This window comes from Mizuhopecten yessoensis, unplaced genomic scaffold (assembly GCF_002113885.1).
Source record: "Mizuhopecten yessoensis strain PY_sf001 unplaced genomic scaffold, ASM211388v2 scaffold8745, whole genome shotgun sequence".
Taxonomy (NCBI): domain Eukaryota; kingdom Metazoa; phylum Mollusca; class Bivalvia; order Pectinida; family Pectinidae; genus Mizuhopecten; species Mizuhopecten yessoensis.
Window position 1 is genome coordinate 243,350 of NW_018407700.1, and position 21,867 is coordinate 265,216.

At 37.2% G+C, this 21,867-nt stretch overlaps 1 protein-coding gene across 2 annotated transcripts in view; it reads right to left on the reverse strand.

Annotated features, from left to right (window-relative positions):
• Positions 1 to 208: 208 nt before the first annotated feature.
• LOC110456410 (alpha-mannosidase 2C1-like) overlaps positions 209 to 21,867 on the reverse strand; it is a 66,065-nt gene continuing 44,406 nt past the window's right edge. For both annotated transcript variants that reach the window (XM_021507147.1, XM_021507148.1), the window contains exons 28-30: positions 18,050 to 18,222; positions 13,029 to 13,132; positions 209 to 3,216 (exon numbers count right to left, since the gene is read on the reverse strand). In XM_021507147.1, coding sequence (XP_021362822.1) covers positions 3,090 to 3,216; positions 13,029 to 13,132; positions 18,050 to 18,222 — 404 coding nt within the window. In that variant the 3' untranslated portion in view covers positions 209 to 3,089. The remainder of the gene's footprint in view (positions 3,217 to 13,028; positions 13,133 to 18,049; positions 18,223 to 21,867) is intronic.

The window sequence follows — 21,867 nt, forward strand, 5'->3', positions numbered from 1 at the left end:
TACTACGTACAGATTGTATTAAGGCTGCCTGTTGTTAACTTGTCAGAACTTATTTTGTAACACTTCCATATTGCAAATATTGTGAATGTGTGTAGCACAAAGACAATAATATTCATTGCAAGAAATAAAGATATATGAATTACACTAGAACAAGAAGTATAAATTGAGATGCTTTATTTGTATGTGAAAATATAAAACTCACACAGAATTAACATAAGAAAAGTATTAGGTTTTTATTCCATTCAGTCATGATTGCACTCTCAAAGTTAGACATCATGTCAGAGAATTGGTAGAACAAACTTTATTTCTATTTATTGCACTAGATTATATAAATACCTGAATAGGATAAATATAAAGCATCAGCAACAATCATACCGGGCTGGTCAGTTAAAATGTTGACAGGCTTACATTTGGTGTATTTGTTATTGTAATTGTTTGTTTTTATTTTTTGCCCTCAATTAAAACAATTACTTATTTGCACATCATTAACTAATACACAGAAAAAGAACTACAGTGAATTGTCATTGTTTACACCAACAGTAGTGAACAGACAGGTCTAGGAATAACACCATTAGATGCCCATAGGCCTTATTCGCTCATCTGTTTTCTATTGTTTGGTGTTTTTGAATTTAATTTTAAAATATTTAACAATTGTGACTTTCTAGGTAGGTCAAAGTTCAACCAAATACAAAAACACTTTCCCAAGCAAGGTATATGCCAGAAATAAGATGACTAGGCATATTTGATTTATGGTTTTGCAGAACAAGTCAATTGTTTTTAAAATATTTGACTTGTGACTTCAAAAGTAGGTCAAAGTCACACATTTCACTAAATTTTAAGCCTTCACTCCAATCATCCAATGCCAAATATCACCACTCTAGGCCTTATGCATTTGGAGAGCCTTTTTGTAGATCTGTACACATCAGACTCATGTGACTTTGTTTCTTAGACTTCGTGGTTTTTCATAAGATGCTGTATAAAAGTTTGAAAAGTGACCCTTATGATATTATAAGTACCTTAAAAATAGGTCAAGGTCATTCATCTGATCAACAGACTCCCGCCCCAGCAAACAAAACCGACTTCACAACACTACTCATCATATGCAAGGCTTTGTAGAAAAAGAATTTAAGGTGTTACCATATTGAACCTCTTGACCTTGTAAATGAGTAAATGTCAATTACCTGCGCCAACTTGATAGTAACTCAACCCAGCAAACTACAGTACACACTGCATCATGAACGTAGGCCCCATACTAAAGGAAACAGACGTCGAGGACACACAGATGCTGCACCACATGCATTTCATGTCAGGTAAACTAAGTGAACCGGATCCATTATCAGTTATGTATATGTCACTATATCACCTGTAACACCTCTCACTAAACACTTGAATCATGATTCACAGCTAAACCTTATACAGCTGTTACAAGAATTTTTCTGACACAGAATGAAAATTACCTTACAGCTACTGAAACAGGTATTCATATGACACAGCTAAACACTTTTTTATAACTGATGTAAGCATTTATCTGATAAAGACAATTGATGACACTAAAATTACCACCACTGTATCAAGCTTTCCTCTGACAAAGACCAACACTTATACCTTACAGCTGATGTAACAAGCATTTATCTGACACAGACACATGATGATGACACTAAACTTATCACCCTTGTATCAAGCATTCCTCGGACACAGACAAACATTTACATTTACCTTAAAACTGTTGTAGCAAATATTCATTAACAATACAGCTGCTAGCTGTAATAAACATTTATCTGACACAGACCAACAATTAGTTTACATCATTCTGCCATAACAAACTTCCCCCTGACTCGAACCACACCAATCTTACAGCTGCTGTAGCAAGCTTTTAACTTACAGACACAGAAAAACCATATAGCATTATAGCTGCTGTATATAATAAGCAGTTCTGTGACACTGATACAATATACTCGTGTATATGTAGTAAACAAATATAAACAATAGATTAGTATGGAGTAACTAATAAGGATATACAGTTTTTATACAAGTACTGATTTGTATGATTTAATAAAAACAATTTTCATTGGTGATTAAAAAAGAAAAATTGCTACAACTTTGGTTGAAATCTATATTTGTATGTAAAATATAAAGCTTTTTAACCCACTTATGTACCATGTACAATACGACGAAGAACGCTGTAAAAAAATAAGTTGAGTCACATCTCATTTGTACTACTGAATACAGAGCTGCAATCATGATATGTACATTGTATATATAAAAAATACATCGTTATATTGATGTAAAAGACAATAATCATTTCTACTGAGAATGTTTTTTTAACAATTTTAAAGAAACAGAAAAATTCACCACCCAGTCAATACTATAAGAAGGTTTACATCACATGTAATAATATTCTGGTAGTCCTTTCTGATTTACAAATTCCAAACACCACTCCAGTTAGAATGAAAATTATACCATCCATTTATACTATGTTGGTCCTATGGCCTTGGCCAAAAGATGCCGGGACCAAATTATCTTAAAATCCATTTACCAATACAGAAGGAGTAGGATTTCAAATGTTTACCTGTATTTCCCCTATTGGTCATGGGTTACGCCCTCTCTGCTCCTAGGAGAAAGCTGCACCCTCAACTTACACAAAGCTGGATCCTCTTTGCCAATGGATGTTCTAGACCAAATTATGTTAAAATGCTTTATTTGTGCTCCCCCCAACCCCAGGAGGGCCATAATCTCAATTTATACAATGTTAATTCCTCTTGCCTCAACAATGTTTCAGATTTTGGTCAAAAATCATTTACGTCGTTCTTGACAACTAGCATTTTGAATTAAAAGTTGATGGAGGACACTCAGCACCGCAGCATAAGCTTGCTTAATTAGCCCTAAAGGCCAGATTGGATTAAAATAACATGTTTGGTTAATGCCTATGAAGTAAAAAAATAAAATCCAGAATGTGGCTCTCATAAAATAAAAGTAATACAGGACATGTAACAGATTTTCAACTACAACATGATGCTTCCATAAAAAAAAGGTTGCTCTTGGCACTGGCAATGTAGATTGTTATGACCTTGAAGATCTGGTGACCTCTATTACAGGTCAATGATAAAGGAAAGCACTTGAAATGGTTTGATGGTGAATGTTATATCATTATCTCCGACATTGAGCTCTTCACTGACAGTTTCTTCATTTGGCACCGACTCCTCCAAGCCATTGCATCTGAAATATTTGGAAAGAAATTAAATTTGAAAAAACATCAATGAAAAGTGTTTTCGTTTGTATCCTATCCAAGTGCTTGCTTTAAATTTGCTGTCAATTCAAATGGCTTTTTGACTTGCTAAGTCAGTCTGAGAGAAAATATGGTATAAGTCCAATACTGTACTGTACCTGTAGATTTTAACTGTCCAGGTTTGCCTGCAAAGTCTACTTGGTGTATATCAATCAGTTTCATTGATGTTTTTGTACATGAAATAGTAGTAGTGTGGAGGCATATCAAACAACAGGTTCAAAAGGACTATCACTTTAAGCCTCTTACTTGTTATCATTCAAAGGAATTGACAAAAATGTTTCATATTTGTGACCTTCAAAGTTGGTCAAGGTCGTTTAGTTTAACTAACTTGCTAGTGTGTTATCTTGGTAAGCTACATTGTACAAGCTAAATGTGACTCTATGTCTTAAGGACATTGAAAAGAAGTTATTTCAAATTTTTCATACATTTAATCCCAGAGACATTTAATCCCAGAGACAAAAAATAGGTTGATCAACGTCATTTACTCGGGCAAAACTGACAGAACTTCCACCCAGAAGATACAGGCCAATTATTATTACTCTTAATCTCTTGAATATTTAATGGTTTAACACCTGTGACCCTGAAAGTTAATCAAGGTAATTAATTTGAACCAATTTGAAAGCACTTTATCACAGTATCCTCCTGGCCAAATATCATGACCAAATATAATACATCTTGGTAGTTGTTTAAAGATTTATACACATTTAAACCACAAAAACTTAAAAGTTGGACAATGTCATGAATTTAAATAAATGTTCATGTCTATTCCCTCCAGCATGCTACAGGCTATTTATCACTATCCCATGCCTCTTGGATACTCAAAAGATGTCGTTCAAAGCTTTTCACACATTTATCATTTGTGATTTACAAAGTGGGTCAAAGACATTTATTAAACAATCTTAATATCCCTTTATTCTAGCATGATACATGCCAAATATCAGACCCCTATGAAGGTATTAATATATTTGAACTCATGTGATCTTGAAAAAGGGTCAAGGTCATCGGTTTGAACAAATATGATAACCCTTTACCTCAGTATGCTACAGGTCCAAATATCACTACACTAGAATTCTTTGATTATTTAAAAGAAGTTGTTGCGCAGAAAAATATCATGCTGGAAGGATGACTATAATAAAAGAAACTACTTTAAGTACCAACAATAATGTAAAATAAATCCTTTTTTATTACTGGTGACAACAGATCGCAGGGTGTTCTGTGTAATGAAAGAGCTCATGGTTTTCGAGTAACCTAGGGAATCATTTAGATTTGAATGATTACAAGAGCTGACAATATTCTGCAGCACAAGATTATATTTTGACAGAAAGTACCAGTTTACCAATTGACCTCAACAGAAATAAATGGCAGGAACAAGTAACAAGAGGCCCAGAGGTCCTGTATCGCTCACCTGAATATATGTTTAAAATATTTGGTATGAAGTAAAGATATAGCACTCAATAATAGGTGCTGTAAGCACAAATGAAATTTCAGAAAGATCGGGGGGGATCAAGTACTTGAGATATAGCAAGAACAAACTTCAAACAGTCAAGCCCCACCCCTATGCCCTAAGGGGGTCATACCCACAAATTATACAAAATTGAGTCCCCTTGACCCAAAGACTAAATTAGGATACAATCCCTTAATCCCTATGGTAGAAGAAAGATTTGAAAACTTTAACCTCTATTTCCCCTATTGGGCCCCGACTCTCTGCCTCTAGGGGGGGGTCAGACACACCGTTTATACAAAATTGGTTCCCCTTTACCCAAGGATGCTCCACACTAAATATGGACCAAATCCTTTCATTCCTTCAGAAGAAGGATTTTGAAGAAAATTTGCTTTGTTTCCCTATTGGGCCCCACCCTTCAGGCCCCTGGGGGGCCAGACCCACGGTTTATACAAGTTGGTTCCCCTTCACACAAGGATGCTTCAGACCAAATATGGAACAAATCCTTTCATTCCTACAGAAGAAGGATTTTAAAGAATTTGCTATATTTCCCCTATTGGGCCCTGCCCCTCAGCCCTCAGGGAGGCCACAACCACCGTTCATACAAAATTGGTTCCCCTTTTCCCGAGGATGCTCCACACCAAATATGGACCAAATCCTTTTATTCCTACAGAAGAAGAAGGATTTTAAAGAATAATTTGCTATGTTTCCCCTATTGGGCCCCTCCCCTCAGGCCCCTGGGGGCCAGACCCATGGTTTATACAAAATTGGTTCCCCTTCACCCAAGGATGCTTCTTACCAAATATGGACCAAATCCTTTCATTCCTATAGAAGAAAAAGGATTTTAAGGAATTTGTTATATTCCCCTAGTGGGCCCTGCCCATCGGGCCCCTGGGGGACTAGACCCACAGTTGAAAATCTGTTTTGTAGAATCAACAAAAACAAGATGAGCACATCCAGTAACTAAGGGTTTAATTTAGATTTGAATTATTACAAAAGCTAATGCGATTTAGCGGCGGGAGACATGACAGAGTATGTGAGGACAGACAAGAGTGCTGTGAAAACCAGTATAATCGGTCCCCAACCTCTTGCTGGATATTGATCCATGAGTGTCATTACAACAGGCTTCCCTTCATCATAACAGTGAAGAAACTGACTACCCCTCCCTCCCTATAAGTGTCCTGATACTTTGAAGGTTTTTATCATATATACGTCACGGTCACCAGGATCTATTTTGAGGCTGTGGGACATTTTTGCATTCCATTTAACATGGACAAGGCCATTTTTTTTCTTTTTTCCATTAACAATTTTAACAGCTTTATGGAATTTTAGGAGAAATAACCAAATATCTTTATTATCAGAAGCCACTGTGACTTTATTTTCATTTTGAATCTCTTTCAAGGCCATGAGTTCTGTTAAAAAGTAATTTGTTGAGGCCTGAGTGTTTTAATTTCAAGAGACACTGACTATGTCTCAGCTAATTATCAGAGGCTACAGTAGTTATTTTGAATTATGAATCAGTAAAAAATGAACCTGTTCCCCAGGGGATAATTTCAACCTAAGCATGGCCCACTTAGCGTAATGGTTTTGAATTGTCATATCTTATTGTCCCTATATCAATTCAAATGTTCAAGAGGATAATCCGAGTTCATTTATGCTGTAATAAGTTTTTGTCGAATAGGGCTGCATGAAATTAAATGACTGAATAACTTAATATGAATAAGGATGTGCAAAGATGTGCAAATTATTACAAACAAGGGCCACATCTCTTTCAAAGGCACTGAAATAACATGTCTGTTCACAAAAAACAGATGTATATAAAGTTTGATAGGTAAGTTCTGCTGGAATCCTTTAAATGCTTAAGGAGGAGTTAGAAGACAGTAAGGAGGAGTTAGTAGACTGTAAGGAGGAGTTAGTAGAATGTAAGGAGGAGTTGGGAGTTAGTAGACTGTAAGGAGGAGTAAGTAGACTGTAAGGATGAGTAAGTAGACTGTAAGGAGGAGTTAGTAGACTGTAAGGAGGAGAAAGTAGACTGTAAGGAGGAGTTAGTAGATTGTANGAGTTAGAAGACTGTAAGGAGGAGTTAGTAGAATGTAAGGAGGAGTTAGTAGACTGTAAGGAGGAGTAAGTAGACTGTAAAGAAGTTAGTAGACTATAAGGAGGAGTTAAAAGACTGTAAGGATAGACTGTAAGGAAGAGTAAGTAGACTGTAAGGAGGAGTAAGTAGACTGTCAAGAAGTTAGTAGACTATAAGGAGGAGTTAAAAGACTGTAAGGATAGACTATAAGGAGGAGTTAGTAGACTGTAAGGAGGAGTAAGTAGACTGTCAAGAAGTTAGTAGACTATAAGGAGGAGTTAGTAGAATGTAAGGAGGAGTTAGTAGACTGTAAGGAGGAGTTAGAAGACTGTAAGGAGGAGTTAGTAGACTGTAGGGAGGAGTTAGAAGACTGTAAGGAGGAGTTGGGAGTTAGTAGACTGTAAGGAGGAGTTGGTAGAGTGTAAGGAGGAGTTAGTAGACTGTAAGTAGGAGTTAGAAGACTGTAAGGAGGAGTTGGGAGTTAGTAGACTGTAAGGAGGAGTTGGGAGTACGTAGACTGTAAGGAGGAGTTAGCAGACTGTAAGGAGAAGTTAGTAGACTGTAAGGAGGAGTTAGTAGACTGTAAGGAGGAGTTAGAAGACTGTAAGGAGGAGTTAGTAGACTGTAGGGAGGAGTTAGAAGACTGTAAGGAGGAGTTGGGAGTTAGTAGACTGTAAGGAGGAGTTAGCAGACTGTAAGGAGAAGTTAGTAGACTGTAAGGAGGAGTTAGTAGACTGTAAGGAGGAGTTAGTAGACTGTAAGGAAGAGTTAGTAGACTGTAAGGAGGAGTTAGTAGACTGTAAGGAGGAGTTGGGAGTTAGTAGACTGTAAGGAGGAGTTAGTAGACTGTAAGGAGGAGTAAGTAGACTGTAAGGAGGAGTTGGGAGTTAGTAGACTGTAAGGAGGAGTTAGCAGACTGTAAGGAGAAGTTAGTAGACTGTAAGGAGGAGTTAGTAGACTGTAAGGAGGAGTTAGTAGACTGTAAGGAAGAGTTAGTAGACTGTAAGGAGGAGTTAGTAGACTGTAAGGAGGAGTTGGGAGTTAGTAGACTGTAAGGAGGAGTTGGGAGTTAGTAGACTGTAAGGAGGAGTAAGTAGACTGTAAGAAGGAGTTAGTAGACTGTAAGGAAAAGTTAGTAGACTGTAAGGAGGAGTTAGTAGACTGTAAGGAAGAGTTAGAAGACTGTAAGGAGGAGTTAGTAGTCTGTAAGGAGGAGTTAGTAGACTGTAAGGAGGAGTAAGTAGACTGTAAGGAGGAGTTAGTAGACTGTAAGGAGGAGTTAGTAGACTGTAAGGAGGAGTTAGTAGACTGTAAGGAGGAGTTAGTAGACTGTAAGGAGGAGTTAGTAGACTGTAAGGAGGAGTTAGTAGACTGTAAGGAGGAGTTAGTAGACTGTAAGGAGGAGTTAGTAGACTGTAAGGAGGAGTTAGTAGACTGTAAGGAGGAGTTAGTAGACTGTAAGGAGGAGTTAGTAGACTGTAAGGAGGAGTTAGTAGACTGTAAGGAGGAGTTAGTAGACTGTAAGGAGGAGTTAGTAGACTGTAAGGAGGAGTTAGTAGACTGTAAGGAGGAGTTAGTAGACTGTAAGGAGGAGTTAGTAGACTGTAAGGAGGAGTTAGTAGACTGTAAGGAGGAGTTAGTAGACTGTAAGGAGGAGTTAGTAGACTGTAAGGAGGAGTTAGTAGACTGTAAGGAGGAGTTAGTAGACTGTAAGGAGGAGTTAGTAGACTGTAAGGAGGAGTTAGTAGACTGTAAGGAGGAGTTAGTAGACTGTAAGGAGGAGTTAGTAGACTGTAAGGAGGAGTTAGTAGACTGTAAGGAGGAGTTAGTAGACTGTAAGGAGGAGTTAGTAGACTGTAAGGAGGAGTTAGTAGACTGTAAGGAGGAGTTAGTAGACTGTAAGGAGGAGTTAGTAGACTGTAAGGAGGAGTTAGTAGACTGTAAGGAGGAGTTAGTAGACTGTAAGGAGGAGTTAGTAGACTGTAAGGAGGAGTTAGTAGACTGTAAGGAGGAGTTAGTAGACTGTAAGGAGGAGTTAGTAGACTGTAAGGAGGAGTTAGTAGACTGTAAGGAGGAGTTAGTATACTGTAAGGAGGAGTTAGTAGACTGTAAGGAGGAGTTAGTAGACTGTAAGGAGGAGTTAGTAGACTGTAAGGAGGAGTAAGTAGACTGTAAGGAGGAGTTAGTAGACTGTAAGGAGGAGTTTGTAGACTGTAAGGAGGAGTTGGGAGTTAGTAGACTGTAAGGAGGAGTTAGTAGACTGTAAGGAAGAGTTAGAAGACTGTAAGGAGGAGTTAGTAGAATGTAAGGAAGAGTTAGTAGACTGTAAGGAGGAGTTTGTAGACTGTAAGGAGGAGTTGGGAGTTAGTAGACTGTAAGGAGGAGTTAGTAGACTGTAAGGAAGAGTAAGTAGACTGTAAGGAGGAGTTAGTAGATTGTTAGGAGGAGTAAGTAGACTGTAAGGAGGAGTTAGTAGACTATAAGGAGGAGTTAGTAGACTGTAAGGAGGAGTTAGTAGAAGGATGAGGTCACCCTCCCACAGATTAATGTGATGTGTAAGATGTGAGCTAAATCTAATTTAAATCTTGGTCTTTCTCAAGAAGAAACAGCGCCAAAAAAACCAAGAGCTGTCGTAGAACAGCATATCTCGTCTATTACCAACAGTTGTGAATCTAATATGCCATCACTTGTAGTCAGAAACTTTTTTGATGCTTTATATCATCATCACAGAAGATTTTTATTTTTTTCATTTTCAATTATTTGATCCCCATGAACCCGGCGGTTATATAAAAAATTAGAAAGTGTTGTGCACTTCTCCATACACAAATCTATCTACAATGAAAAATTAATCAAAAGTTCAGTTAAACTCCAAATCACAGCTTGCCCAAAAACTTTAACCAAGTGGGACGCCAACGCCATGGGTACTGCTATAGCCCCCCTATTCTTCGAATAGACGAGCTAAAAATCTACACACAGAACGATTATCTGATCTCATGCCAGCAGATCCTATTGAAAATGAGAAAAGTTATAGAAGGATGGACAATCATCAGATTTTTTTTTAAAATGAGCTTGAACATATTTGGGCTAGCTGAGCAAAAAACCAAAACAATTATAGATGTATTCAATATTTATAGCCATAATTAATCTATTCTCAATACTGTATCAACACTCCCTACGACATTATCGAAATTCTATGTTATCTTCCGTATCTGATTGAATTATAGCTTCCTTGTAATGAAAACAATTTCATAGAATGTCAACGGCAAATTTTATTGTTAAACTACAAATTTGATAATCTCATTATTGTCCCTTTCATTTATTGGCAGAATCACCATTAGACTTAATCAAAACAACTCTCCTTGCCACCCATAATAGTTTTTTCACATCAAGAGTACAAAACTCTCCTAAAGCTAAGAACTGTGGATTTTGTGTGGGGAAATCATTGTAATAACACACAACTATTAAAGGATAATCAGGATACCCTCTAAAATGAAGTTTGGGTACGGGGAGGGGGATCAAGAATGGAGGGAGGGACTGTTGAGATAAACTGTTATCGGTGTATACTTTTTTTGACTAGTCTCTTGGTTTTTCCTTTAAATTCTGAATAATGAAAGTTACTTCCTATTTTTTTCTGACAAAGATATGTAATGAAATACAAGAGTTGCGCAGTTATGGTACAATAAAGGCCACTCCATGTCAACCTCACATACTTAGCATCCTTCTGATGTATTCATTTATGAAAATGTACGAAAATGTAACTAGAAGAAACAACCTTTGTGCTGTATTTCTCAGGGAGGTTAAATTATTTCTGGGATGAGGTGAAGCTCTGTATATATATATTTTTGTAATTTACTGTATTAACCATGTCTGAGGAAGTTTCACCAAGTTCTTGTAGTTGTCTGCCTGTTACTGTTATAAGCCAGTCAGAAGGTTTATTAATTCATTCTTTTTGCCTAGATGTCTTTACTCAGCATAGAGATACACTAAGCTGGGCTTTTCTACATCCGTTAGTGTTAGAAGGTTCATTAAGGTGTGTTCTTTGTCTGTCTGAAGATAAATTTAGTAAAGTATGTGTCTGTTACGATCTTAAGCAAGTTTGATGGTTCACCGAGTTCTGTTGTTCTCTGTTACTGTAACAAACACATTTCCCTGTTGCACAAGGACACTACCAAGGCAAGCTGGACCAGACAATGATCTGCAGTAAGCCTGTTTGTGGGAATGGTAATTACTGCGAAGCTTATGTGTGTGGTTCTCGCCACAAACACTTGTAGACTGTCAACAACACAAACACTTGTAGACTGTCATCAACACAAACACTCGTAGACTGTCATCAACACAAACACTCGTAGACTGTCATCAACGCAAACACTCGTAGACTGTCATCAACGCAAACACTCGTAGACTGTCATCAACATAAACTCTAACACTATAAAGTATCGGTGACGTACCAAATCAGTTACAGTTAATCTTATTTAACAGTTGTGGGTTTTTTCTTTTGTCTTATACAATTAGAAAATCACCAGCATTTAAATTATATATTAATATCAATGATAAGGAAATCTCCTAAAAAGACTGTCCCCTATATCAGCACCAGAAATATAACATTTTTGATGAGTATACCTGTTCTGTATGTCTCCTGAAGTAAGCCCAGCAGGGGCCCAACATACAATTTGTGACTCAAAGTAGGGGAGATGGAACTATTGAAGGAAAATGAAAGTATTCATTGACATTTCTACTGAACTGGCATAGATATGGGTGGGCTTATTTCCAGGCATGGGTTTTCTGTCAAATAGATATGTTGGTTTATTTTGTGCAAGTGTGTTGGCATTGGCAGGGATTGTGCATTAGATATTTAAATTGGTCATATTTTACTACTATTTCCACTTTTCTTAGATGAATGATATCTTTGATGTGTTTCAATTTTATTCAACTGATCTGATACAAAATGTTGGTAAAACATTGTGCGTGAAAGTATTCTCTATATATAGTAAAGTAGTGTCACCTTGTGCACATATTGAACAAATGATAACCGGTTTGACGGGTAATGCGTTTTTAATACCCAGCGAAACCCTTACTCGTTACCAAGTAAGGACAAAGTAAAATGTTGGCACTTCCTTAGAAACGGTAGAAGGAAGAGATGGGGAAGATCTCTAAACCAGAAAAACATAAACTGTCTTTTTTTTAATCTCAATTGGAAGCTTTTTAACTTGCACTGTAAGCTTTAAGTATGTTTTTCTTAAGAATTCCTTCATACCTTTCCCTCAATTTATTGCCAAACCCCTTTTTAATGATGCCAATATTTCTTTTTATTCCCCTAAAATATGAAAATATGGTTCAGCACATTACTTACACACCATATAAATACTTCAACTTAATAATAGACAACAGCCTATTGATGGTGCTGATCCAAACATGCACAAAAAACATGCCCAAAAACTTTAACCTCTAGCTTGCCCAAAAACTTTAACCTCTAGCTTGCCCAAAAACTTTAACCTCTAGCTTGCCCAAAAACTTTAACCTCTAGCTTGCCCAAAAACTTTAACCTCTAGCTTGCCCAAAAACTTTAACCTCTAGCTTGCCCAAAAACTTTAACCTCTAGCTTGCCCAAAAACTTTAACCTCTAGCTTGCCCAAAAACTTTAACCTCTAGCATGCCCAAAAACTTTAACCTTTAGCTTGCCCAAAAACTTTAACCTCTAATATAACCTCTAGCTTGCCCAAAAACTTTAACCTCTAGCTTGCCCAAAAACTTAAACCAATTAAGTCCAATTAAGCTGTTTTTGTCCGCTAAAATATGAAAATATGGTTCAGCACATTGGTAAAATACACTCCATATAATATCTCAACCTTATAATAAAGGTTGCTAGGCCACATCCAGCATTTGATGCATGTGTTGAGATGTACTACCTAAGATGCATCTATGGTCCAGGTTTGGTTAGTCGAGCACTTATACTTTCAGAGAAACTAACATAAACGCAAAAAATTAATGTTGCCGCCACCATTGCCGGAAAAGCAACACCTTAGTCTCGCTTCCGCTACTTTGTGGCGGCGAGACAAAAACTGTTGGCATTCTAGTGAAATCTTGGCTAAGATTTGAATCAAAATGGTAGATAAATATTATTTTTTACTTAATGATGTAATTGGACTAAATAATATTGATATTTTTTGATGCAGTAAGAATAAAATTTATACTTTAAAAGACACTAAGAGGACATATAAACTTGCCTGTAAATGTTGGTAAATGGAACAGAAGAAGTGAGACAGGCTCGAGTCTCCCCGCCGAAAGCTTCATACAGCCTCAGCACAAGGCTCCTCGTCTTCTTCTCACACTGAAAGTGCAGTATCAAATCAACAATAACAAATATTAGTCACAAAACAGTTAAACATTCTCATGTAATATACCTGTGTTTGGACCATGTCAAATAAACTTTGTAAACCATGTTGCCTTTTCTGCAAATATTAAATGTGTGTATTGTCTTTATCATCTTACATTAAATTAGATAAATATTAAATGTTTAATTTTTTTTGTCAGCTGATTTATTTTTCCCCATTCTAAATCATTCTATTTAATTGAATTCCTTTGTTACATTTTAATAATTTTAAGTTAAATTTTTAAAATTCTGTCTTATTGATATTTTGACAGATAACCATATATGGTGTTTTTTAAAGAAGCACTTTAATATCGACTCAAACCCAACTCCATTTGTCACCTGTCTAATTAGCGGTCCCCGAGTTCTCTCTGGTACTTGTCACAAAAGGCAGTTATGTACTTCTCCTGATATTTCATATGTCATAAAATTGTGAAGATTTCCATAAAACCCATTCTATTTGTAACCATACATCACAGCTTTGACATCATAAAACCTCATCTCTATTATTCATTTGTATATAACCCTTTCCTTACTCAGAAATAAAAATTATCATTCATTTTAACAACGATTTTCAATCTTTATCAGCTGAATACTGAAATAAAACCTTCACTTTCTTTAGCAAATCCATCAACCGTGCATTAATTCTTTTATTTTTCATGTTTCTTTCAAAATGATTATGGTTTCTATCAAACTCTGATGAATTTCCGTATGATTTAATATCATTAAATGTTTCACAGAATAACTTGTCACAGAGGTAGGTTGATGAATTAAAAACATTGCAAACATTTGTTCCAGCATTGTGTCGATATCTGATCAATGACGTAAAACCATTTATTTTTTATTTACTGTAGCGTCCCCCATTCTTCCATTTGAAAAGAAAATAAGAAATAGAAGAAATGAAAGAAATGAGTGAGAAAGTTAAATAAGAGAAAAGCTATTAGGATCTTATCTATTGGATTCACACCACGGCACAATCTTATCTGACGTGTCATACAGATTCACACCACAGCACAATCTTATCTGACGTGTCATACAGATTCACAAGATGTTTGATGGAATATCAAGTTTTTTATTATTCATCGCGTTTATTTACTGGGTATGGAGTATGTGTTGTATCCCATTTCCTTCGTAGTTTCTAGCTCCTTCCCAAAAAAATATTTCAGCCTTCCTGTTTTATCTGAAATTGTAGATTTATCGATAAATCTTCTTTCTTCACTAAAACTGATTTCATTTATTTTTTTCCCATTTTAATCAATAATAAAAATTAATTTACTTTGGCCTGTCAACAAGAAAGCCCCAGTCTATTAAATCATTGTTAAATGAGACCTTGAAATTAGATTAAGACTGACCCTGGAGGTAACATATCAGCCATGTTAACTCAAAATTTCCACTCCCTCCATCCTTTTTCTTTAACTTCAAATTGATAGTATTATAGAAACATCCATTGAATTATGTGAAAATTAAGTTTGAATCTAAAATTGAGTGCAAACATACTGATCATTTTAAATAAGAAGCAAATCACATCACAGAAAATTAACATGAGGCCCAATGGGCCTGCATCTCTCATCTGGTATTAATCCCACACTTGCAACCTTAAAAGTGATCTAAACTAAAGCTACAGGTAAAATATCAGTATTTATGACTTTATGTCATTCAAAAGAACCTGTTGAAAGATTTTAAAACATTTGACCCATGTGACCTTGAAAGTTGAACAAGGTCATTACATTGAACAAACTTGATAGCCCTTCATCTCAGCATGCAACTTGCCATATATCACCACCCTAGACCTTTTGTTGATTGAGATTAGGTTTATACATATTTGGCCAAATGTGACCTTAAAAGAAGGTCAAGGTCAATCAAATGACTTTGTAGCCATTCATCCAAGCATGCTACTGGCCAAATTTCAACATTGTAGGCATCATGGTTATTCAGAAGAAGTTGTATAAATATTTTAAACATATTTGACGACTGTGACCTTGAAAATAAGCCAAGGTTATTCATTTTAACAAACTTGGTAGCCCTTTATCCTAGCAAGCTGTGGGGACCTTCGAGCCCTACACTATTGGTAATGTGCACCTTAACCTTTTGAAAGTCTCTAGAATCACTAGTGGGGACCTTTGAGCCCTACACTATTGGTAATGAATACTTTTCCTTTTGACAGTCTCTAGGATCACCTGTGAGGACCTTCGAGCCTTACACTATTCGTTATGTGTACCTTACCCATTTGACTGTCTCTAGGATGATCTGTGGGGACCTTTGAACCCTACACTATTCGTTATGTGTACCTTACCCGTTTGACAGTCTCTAGGATGACCTGTGGGGACCTTATAACCCTACACTATTCGTTATGTGTACCTTACCCGTTTGACAGTCTCTAGGATGACCTGTGGGGACCTTTGAACCCTACACTATTCGTTATGTGTCCCTTACCCGTTTGACAGTCTCTAGGATGACCTGTGGGGACCTTCGAGCCCTACACTATTGGTAATGTGTACCTTACCCGTTTGACAGTCTCTAGGATGACCTGTGGGGACCTTTGAGCCCTACACTATTGGTAATGAATACTTTTCCTTTTGACAGTCTCTAGGATCACCTGTGAGGACCTTCGAGCCTTACACTATTCGTTATGTGTACCTTACCCGTTTGACTGTCTCTAGGATGACCTGTGGGGACCTTTGAACCCTACACTATTCGTTATGTGTACCTTACCTGTTTGACTGTCTCTAGGATGACCTGTGGGGACCTTTGAGCCCTACACTATTGGTAATGTGCACCTTACCCTTTTGAAAGTCTCTAGGATGACCTGTGGGGACCTTTGAGGCCTACACTATCGGTAATGTGTACTTTACTCTTTCGACAGTCTCTAGGATAACCTGTGGGGACCTTTGAGCCCTACACTTTTGGTAATGTGCACCTTACCCTTTTGAAAGTCTCTAGAATCACTAGTGAGGACCTTTGAGCCTTACACTATTAGTAAGGAGTACTTTTCCTTTTGACTGTCTCTAGGATGACCTGTTGGGACCTTCGAGCCCTACACTTTTGGTAATGTGCACCTTACCCTTTTGAAAGTCTCTAGAATCACTAGTGAGGACCTTTGAGCCCTACACTATTGGTAATGTGTATCTTACCCTTTTGACTGTCTCTAGGATCACTAGTGGGGACCTTTGACCCTACACTATTGGTAATGTGCACCTTACCCTTTTCACAGTCTCTAGGATCACCTGTGGGGACTTTTGAGCCTTACACTTAGTAATGAGTATCTTCCCCTTTTGACAGTCTCTAGGATGACCTGTTGGGACCTTCGAGCCCTACACTTTTGGTAATGTGCACATTACCCTTTTGAAAGTCTCTAGAATGACTAGTGAGGACCTTTGAGCCCTACACTATTGGTAATGTGTATCTTACCCTTTTGACTGTCTCTAGGATCACTAGTGGGGACCTTTGACCCTACACTATTGGTAATGTGCACCTTACCCTTTTGACTGTCTCTAGAATCACTAGTGAGGACCTTTGAGCCTTACACTATTAGTAAGGAGTACTTTTCCTTTTGACTGCCTCTAGGATGACCTGTTGGGACCTTCGAGCCCTACACTATTGGTAATGTGTATCTTACCCTTTTGACTGTCTCTAGGATCACTAGTGGGGACCTTTGACCCTACACTATTGGTAATGTGCACCTTACCCTTTTGACTGTCTCTAGAATCACTAGTGAGGACCTTTGAGCCTTACACTATTAGTAAGGAGTACTTTTCCTTTTGACTGCCTCTAGGATGACCTGTTGGGACCTTCGAGCCCTACACTTTTGGTAATGTGCACATTACCCTTTTGAAAGTCTCTAGAATGACTAGTGAGGACCTTTGAGCCCTACACTATTGGTAATGTGTATCTTACCCTTTTGACTGTCTCTAGGATCACTAGTGGGGACCTTTGAGCCCTACACTATTGGGAATGTGCACCTTACCCTTTTGACAGTCTCTAGGATAACCTGTGGGGACCTTTGAGCCCTACACTATTGGTAATGTGTATCTTACCCTTTTGACTGTCTCTAGGATCACTAGTGGGGACCTTTGAGCCCTACACTATTGGGAATGTGCACCTTACCCTTTTGACAGTCTCTAGGATCACCTGTGGGGACTTTTGAGCCTTACACTTAGTAATGAGTATCTTCCCCTTTTGACAGTCTCTAGGATGACCTGTTGGGACCTTCGAGCCCTACACTTTTGGTAATGTGCACATTACCCTTTTGAAAGTCTCTAGAATGACTAGTGAGGACCTTTGAGCCCTACACTATTGGTAATGTGTATCTTACCCTTTTGACTGTCTCTAGGATCACTAGTGGGGACCTTTGACCCTACACTATTGGTAATGTGCACCTTACCCTTTTGACAGTCTCTAGGATCACTAATGGGGACCTTTGAGCCTTACACTTAGTAATGAGTATCTTACCCTTTTGACAGTCTCTAGGATGACCTGTGGGGACCTTCAAGCCCTACACTATTAGTAATGAGTATCTTACCCTTTTGACAGTCTCTAGGATGACCTGTGGGGTCCGAACCTTTGAGCCCTACACTATTGGTAATGTGCACCTTACCCTTTTGACAGTCTCTGGGATCACCTGTGGGGACTTTTGAGCCTTACACTATTAGTAATGAGTATCTTACCCTTTTGACAGTCTCTAGGATGACCTGTTGGGACCTTCGAGCCCTACACTATTGGTAATGTGTACCTTACCCCTTTGACAGTCTCTAGGATGACCTGTGGGGTCCGAATCTTTGAGCCCTACGCTATTGGTAATGTGCACCTTACCCTTTTGACAGTCTCTAGGATCATCGTGGGGACTTTTGAGCCTTACACCATTAGTAATGAGTATCTTACCCTTTTGACAGTCTCTAGGATCACCTGTGGGGTGTCCAGTTGGAAGAAACTTTTGGGGTCTTGAGCCGTGTTTTTGACAAGAGTTGTGTCCCCTGTTCCAACTCTCTTCTGAACATACAGTGGGTAGTTGAGGTTATAGGCCTGTTGTATTACACCTGCCTCTTGGAATGATCCTGTACAAAACAAGACAACACAATGAATTATGCAACATCTTTTACCATCAATTCTTTATAGAAACGTGATTATTTTCTAACCAATGAGATATGTATTCCCTTCTTGTAATTTACAGCAAATTTTATCTCTTAATTATATATATATAATCTGCCCAGATCACATGGATTTCGATTCATATCATATTTTTCACTAGTGTTTCTGGTAACCCAACAACATCACCTTTGAGGGTTTCACCAGCATTCATCTACCAGTCAAAATCACTATGGAAACAGTAGTCATGAAACTGACAATCCATAGAATCAGAATCACATAAACAGTATATAACCTCACCATGGAAACAACATTACTTATTTATCAGTCCACATCACCATGGAAACAGTTTATTGCTATTTTTAAAATATATATCACTGCATGATCATTTTCCAGAAGACAATACAGCCGAAAGCATCTCAAATTTTATAATAAGTGATATTGATATGATCATTAATTATTATGAACAATATAATTTTACAAATACATGGCTGGAAGATTAAGAAGCATTCACAAGCAAAACAATCTATAACTTAAGTACCTGGGTAACAGACTTGTTGGTGAAATCTATATTTGGTCACAAAGTTTCTAACTTTCCAAAAATACAGACACTGCTGCATTTGTAGATTCTCTAATTGTTTTTTTAATAGGAATGTAATTTACAATAGCTGTAATGCCACAACTATTTCAAAGTGGACCGGATTATACGCTTAATGATGGCAAAAGACCAATAAAATGAGTCAACTGCAGATTTAGAAATGTTCACAAACATAAGTAACACCTATGTTTACTACATGTAATGACACACTAGGTGGGGAACAGAATGATTCACAGACATACTATGTTTATGGCGTAATGAGGAGAAAAAAATACAATCTTTATTACAGTGTAGATTTCATTCTGGTAAACCTTGTTGTCAACAACTAGCCTAATCGTTAGTTCTTTTACGATTATTTAAAGTGTGATGACGAAGATTTACACCATCAATGTCTGGGTATGATGATAAGGCTGACAGCTACGGAGTAGATTGGAATGTCCATGTTACCGATAGGTAAGAAAACATGTAATGACAATGCTACTCTATCAAACCGTCAGCATTAGTGGCATAGTGTACAAAACTTGATAACGTTTCTATAGAATAAGCCTCCGTTAATGTTTCCAGCATCGCTCCAGGGCACGACAACATGCTATCACACACAGATATTTCAGGAACAATTTCCAAATCTTGTAATCCTGAAATTTCCCCTGATAAATGTCCGCCATTTAGGTCTGCTGTGATGCTTATAGCTAGATCACCGATTCAGATTCCATTACAATAATACTTTGCATGATATTTTTCAACCAAGCATGTATGCCTATTTAGACTGAATGAGCCTCATGGCTTGTCGGTAAAGGCTGAAGGATGGCAGAAATGATTTTATTATGGCGTGGATTGATATTCTAGTCAGAAGTGAACCGATCCATGAAACAGCCTCATGAAACCATCTCAATGTACATATCTGATAACCATGCAATCTGCTGCAACAAATATCTACCCGATGACGGGAAGGATCGCCAGCCATCAAATTGATAACATTATACAATAAATTATAACAAGTATCTATTATCAACTAAATAAAGTGCACATGCACTTTAATGGATAATTTATTTTGAAAGACCGCAAATAAATCTTTCATACCAGAGTCAATTTTTAAAACATATCCCCATTCCCATGCAGGTTTTTAGAAAACAAGTAAGAAATCACAACAACTCATGAAAAGAGGCAATTGGAAACTGATTCACAAAAATCGTGAGAAAAGATCTGCAACTGGCAACTGCTACTACTGTATTCAATATTTTAGAGCTGAACCAAGAATTTAAAGTTCATGTACCAAACATAGTCAAGAAATACAGGTTTCAATAAATGATGACAATTACAGCTTGGGCACTAACACTGGAATGCAGTTTAGAGAAAATCTGAAGCTGAAAAAACATTTTGTTTGGGGTTTAGCATTTTGGAACAGCTAAGGTCATACATATGACAATTGGGTGTCTGCTGATGATTAAGCTAAACAACTGCTAACAACTTTTAAGTGCTACCAGAATGAAACGTCACACAACTTGGACACAATACAAGACATCCTACCAGCAGGCCACATTAATCTGACTAGATAGCCAGCAAAGCGTGTGGAGATACATCCAAAAGGAAGGAGGTGAAAGAGGAAATAAGGCACTACATATGATACAAATACCTTGCACTTCAAAAACATAAGAAATGTGAATTTTTGACCACAGAAGGTTGAAATGCAAACCAGAGATGTTGTGTGTGATGTTTTGTGATGATTGTAAAAGAAATAAAGTAAAACAGTGACTAGTTTTTGACCATAGATGCTGTTTGGGACATGTGCATGGCAACGAACGTCCTCAACATAAGGGCATGAGGGTATAACATATAACAAAGGACAGAGGTCTCTAATGTTGCAATGAGGCAGCAGATCAATACTTAAAGAGGGCGTAGAAGTAAACCCTATTTTTTAAAAAGGAATTCAACACATTAGCTGCCACATACAGTCATACAGTGAGATATAGCACACAAATTCCTTTTCCAAATTTGCTGAGAATTTACAGGGGATACATGGCACACACCATTGCATTAATTCAAGATATCTGATCAGTTCATATTGTCATATTGTATCTGAAATTATTATGTTACATGTACCATGTGGTAAAAATATGTCATGGTGACAAAAAATAGCACACTCCATCATTCTGATTTGAGCAGTTTAAGCTGTCCCAGTTTAAGCTGATACCTAACAATATGTAAATCTCTACACAACTTCTCAATGAATTTCCTAATGGCTAATATTGTTGACATCTTTATTCTATTGGAAACCATCAAGAGTTCATTGTTCAAGCTTGGCTTGGTGATGTGAGTCAGGATTAGATATCTAGGACAACCGCTGGCTGGAATCTACTCATACCACCAAACATCTCAAGTACAGCGTCATCAATCTATGTCACCTCCCGAATCATATTCAGATTAATCAAGCTCACCTAGGTGCTTGTAATTGCATTCATTTCTGCTTGATTTCCATTGTAAAATGAAGTAAATGTGAACAGCTGATATGTTTTATAGCAATCAATGATTTACTTCCTTCTGATAATCTGCTCTGTACCAAATCACTAACTGTTATCTCGTTAAGTACAGTAAAACAGTGAACCTACAGTACATATATATACAGGTTATGTATACTGTACTGTAATAACCTTCTAATGGTTCCAGTGTGTAGTTTATCAGACTCTCATAACTCATAACTCTGATGGTATTTAATCAAGCTGTCGTTGACATGTTGACTGTACCAGATATTTTGCAGTCAGTGATTGGAGAATAAATTTCCATTATTTTATTTAAGGTAATTTTTAAATTTTGAAAACATATATATATTGTCCTGACATCAGGGTTGGTTAACAGAATGACCTTTATGATTAACTAAACCTTCAACCTACCAAGAAATCATTAACAAAATTATGACCTTGCACAAATATTTATAGCGAACTGTTTCTCAAAATTTAGTTAAACAACAAATATATGATGATGGTCAAAGCATCATTGGTCATCAATAGTCTTCATTTGT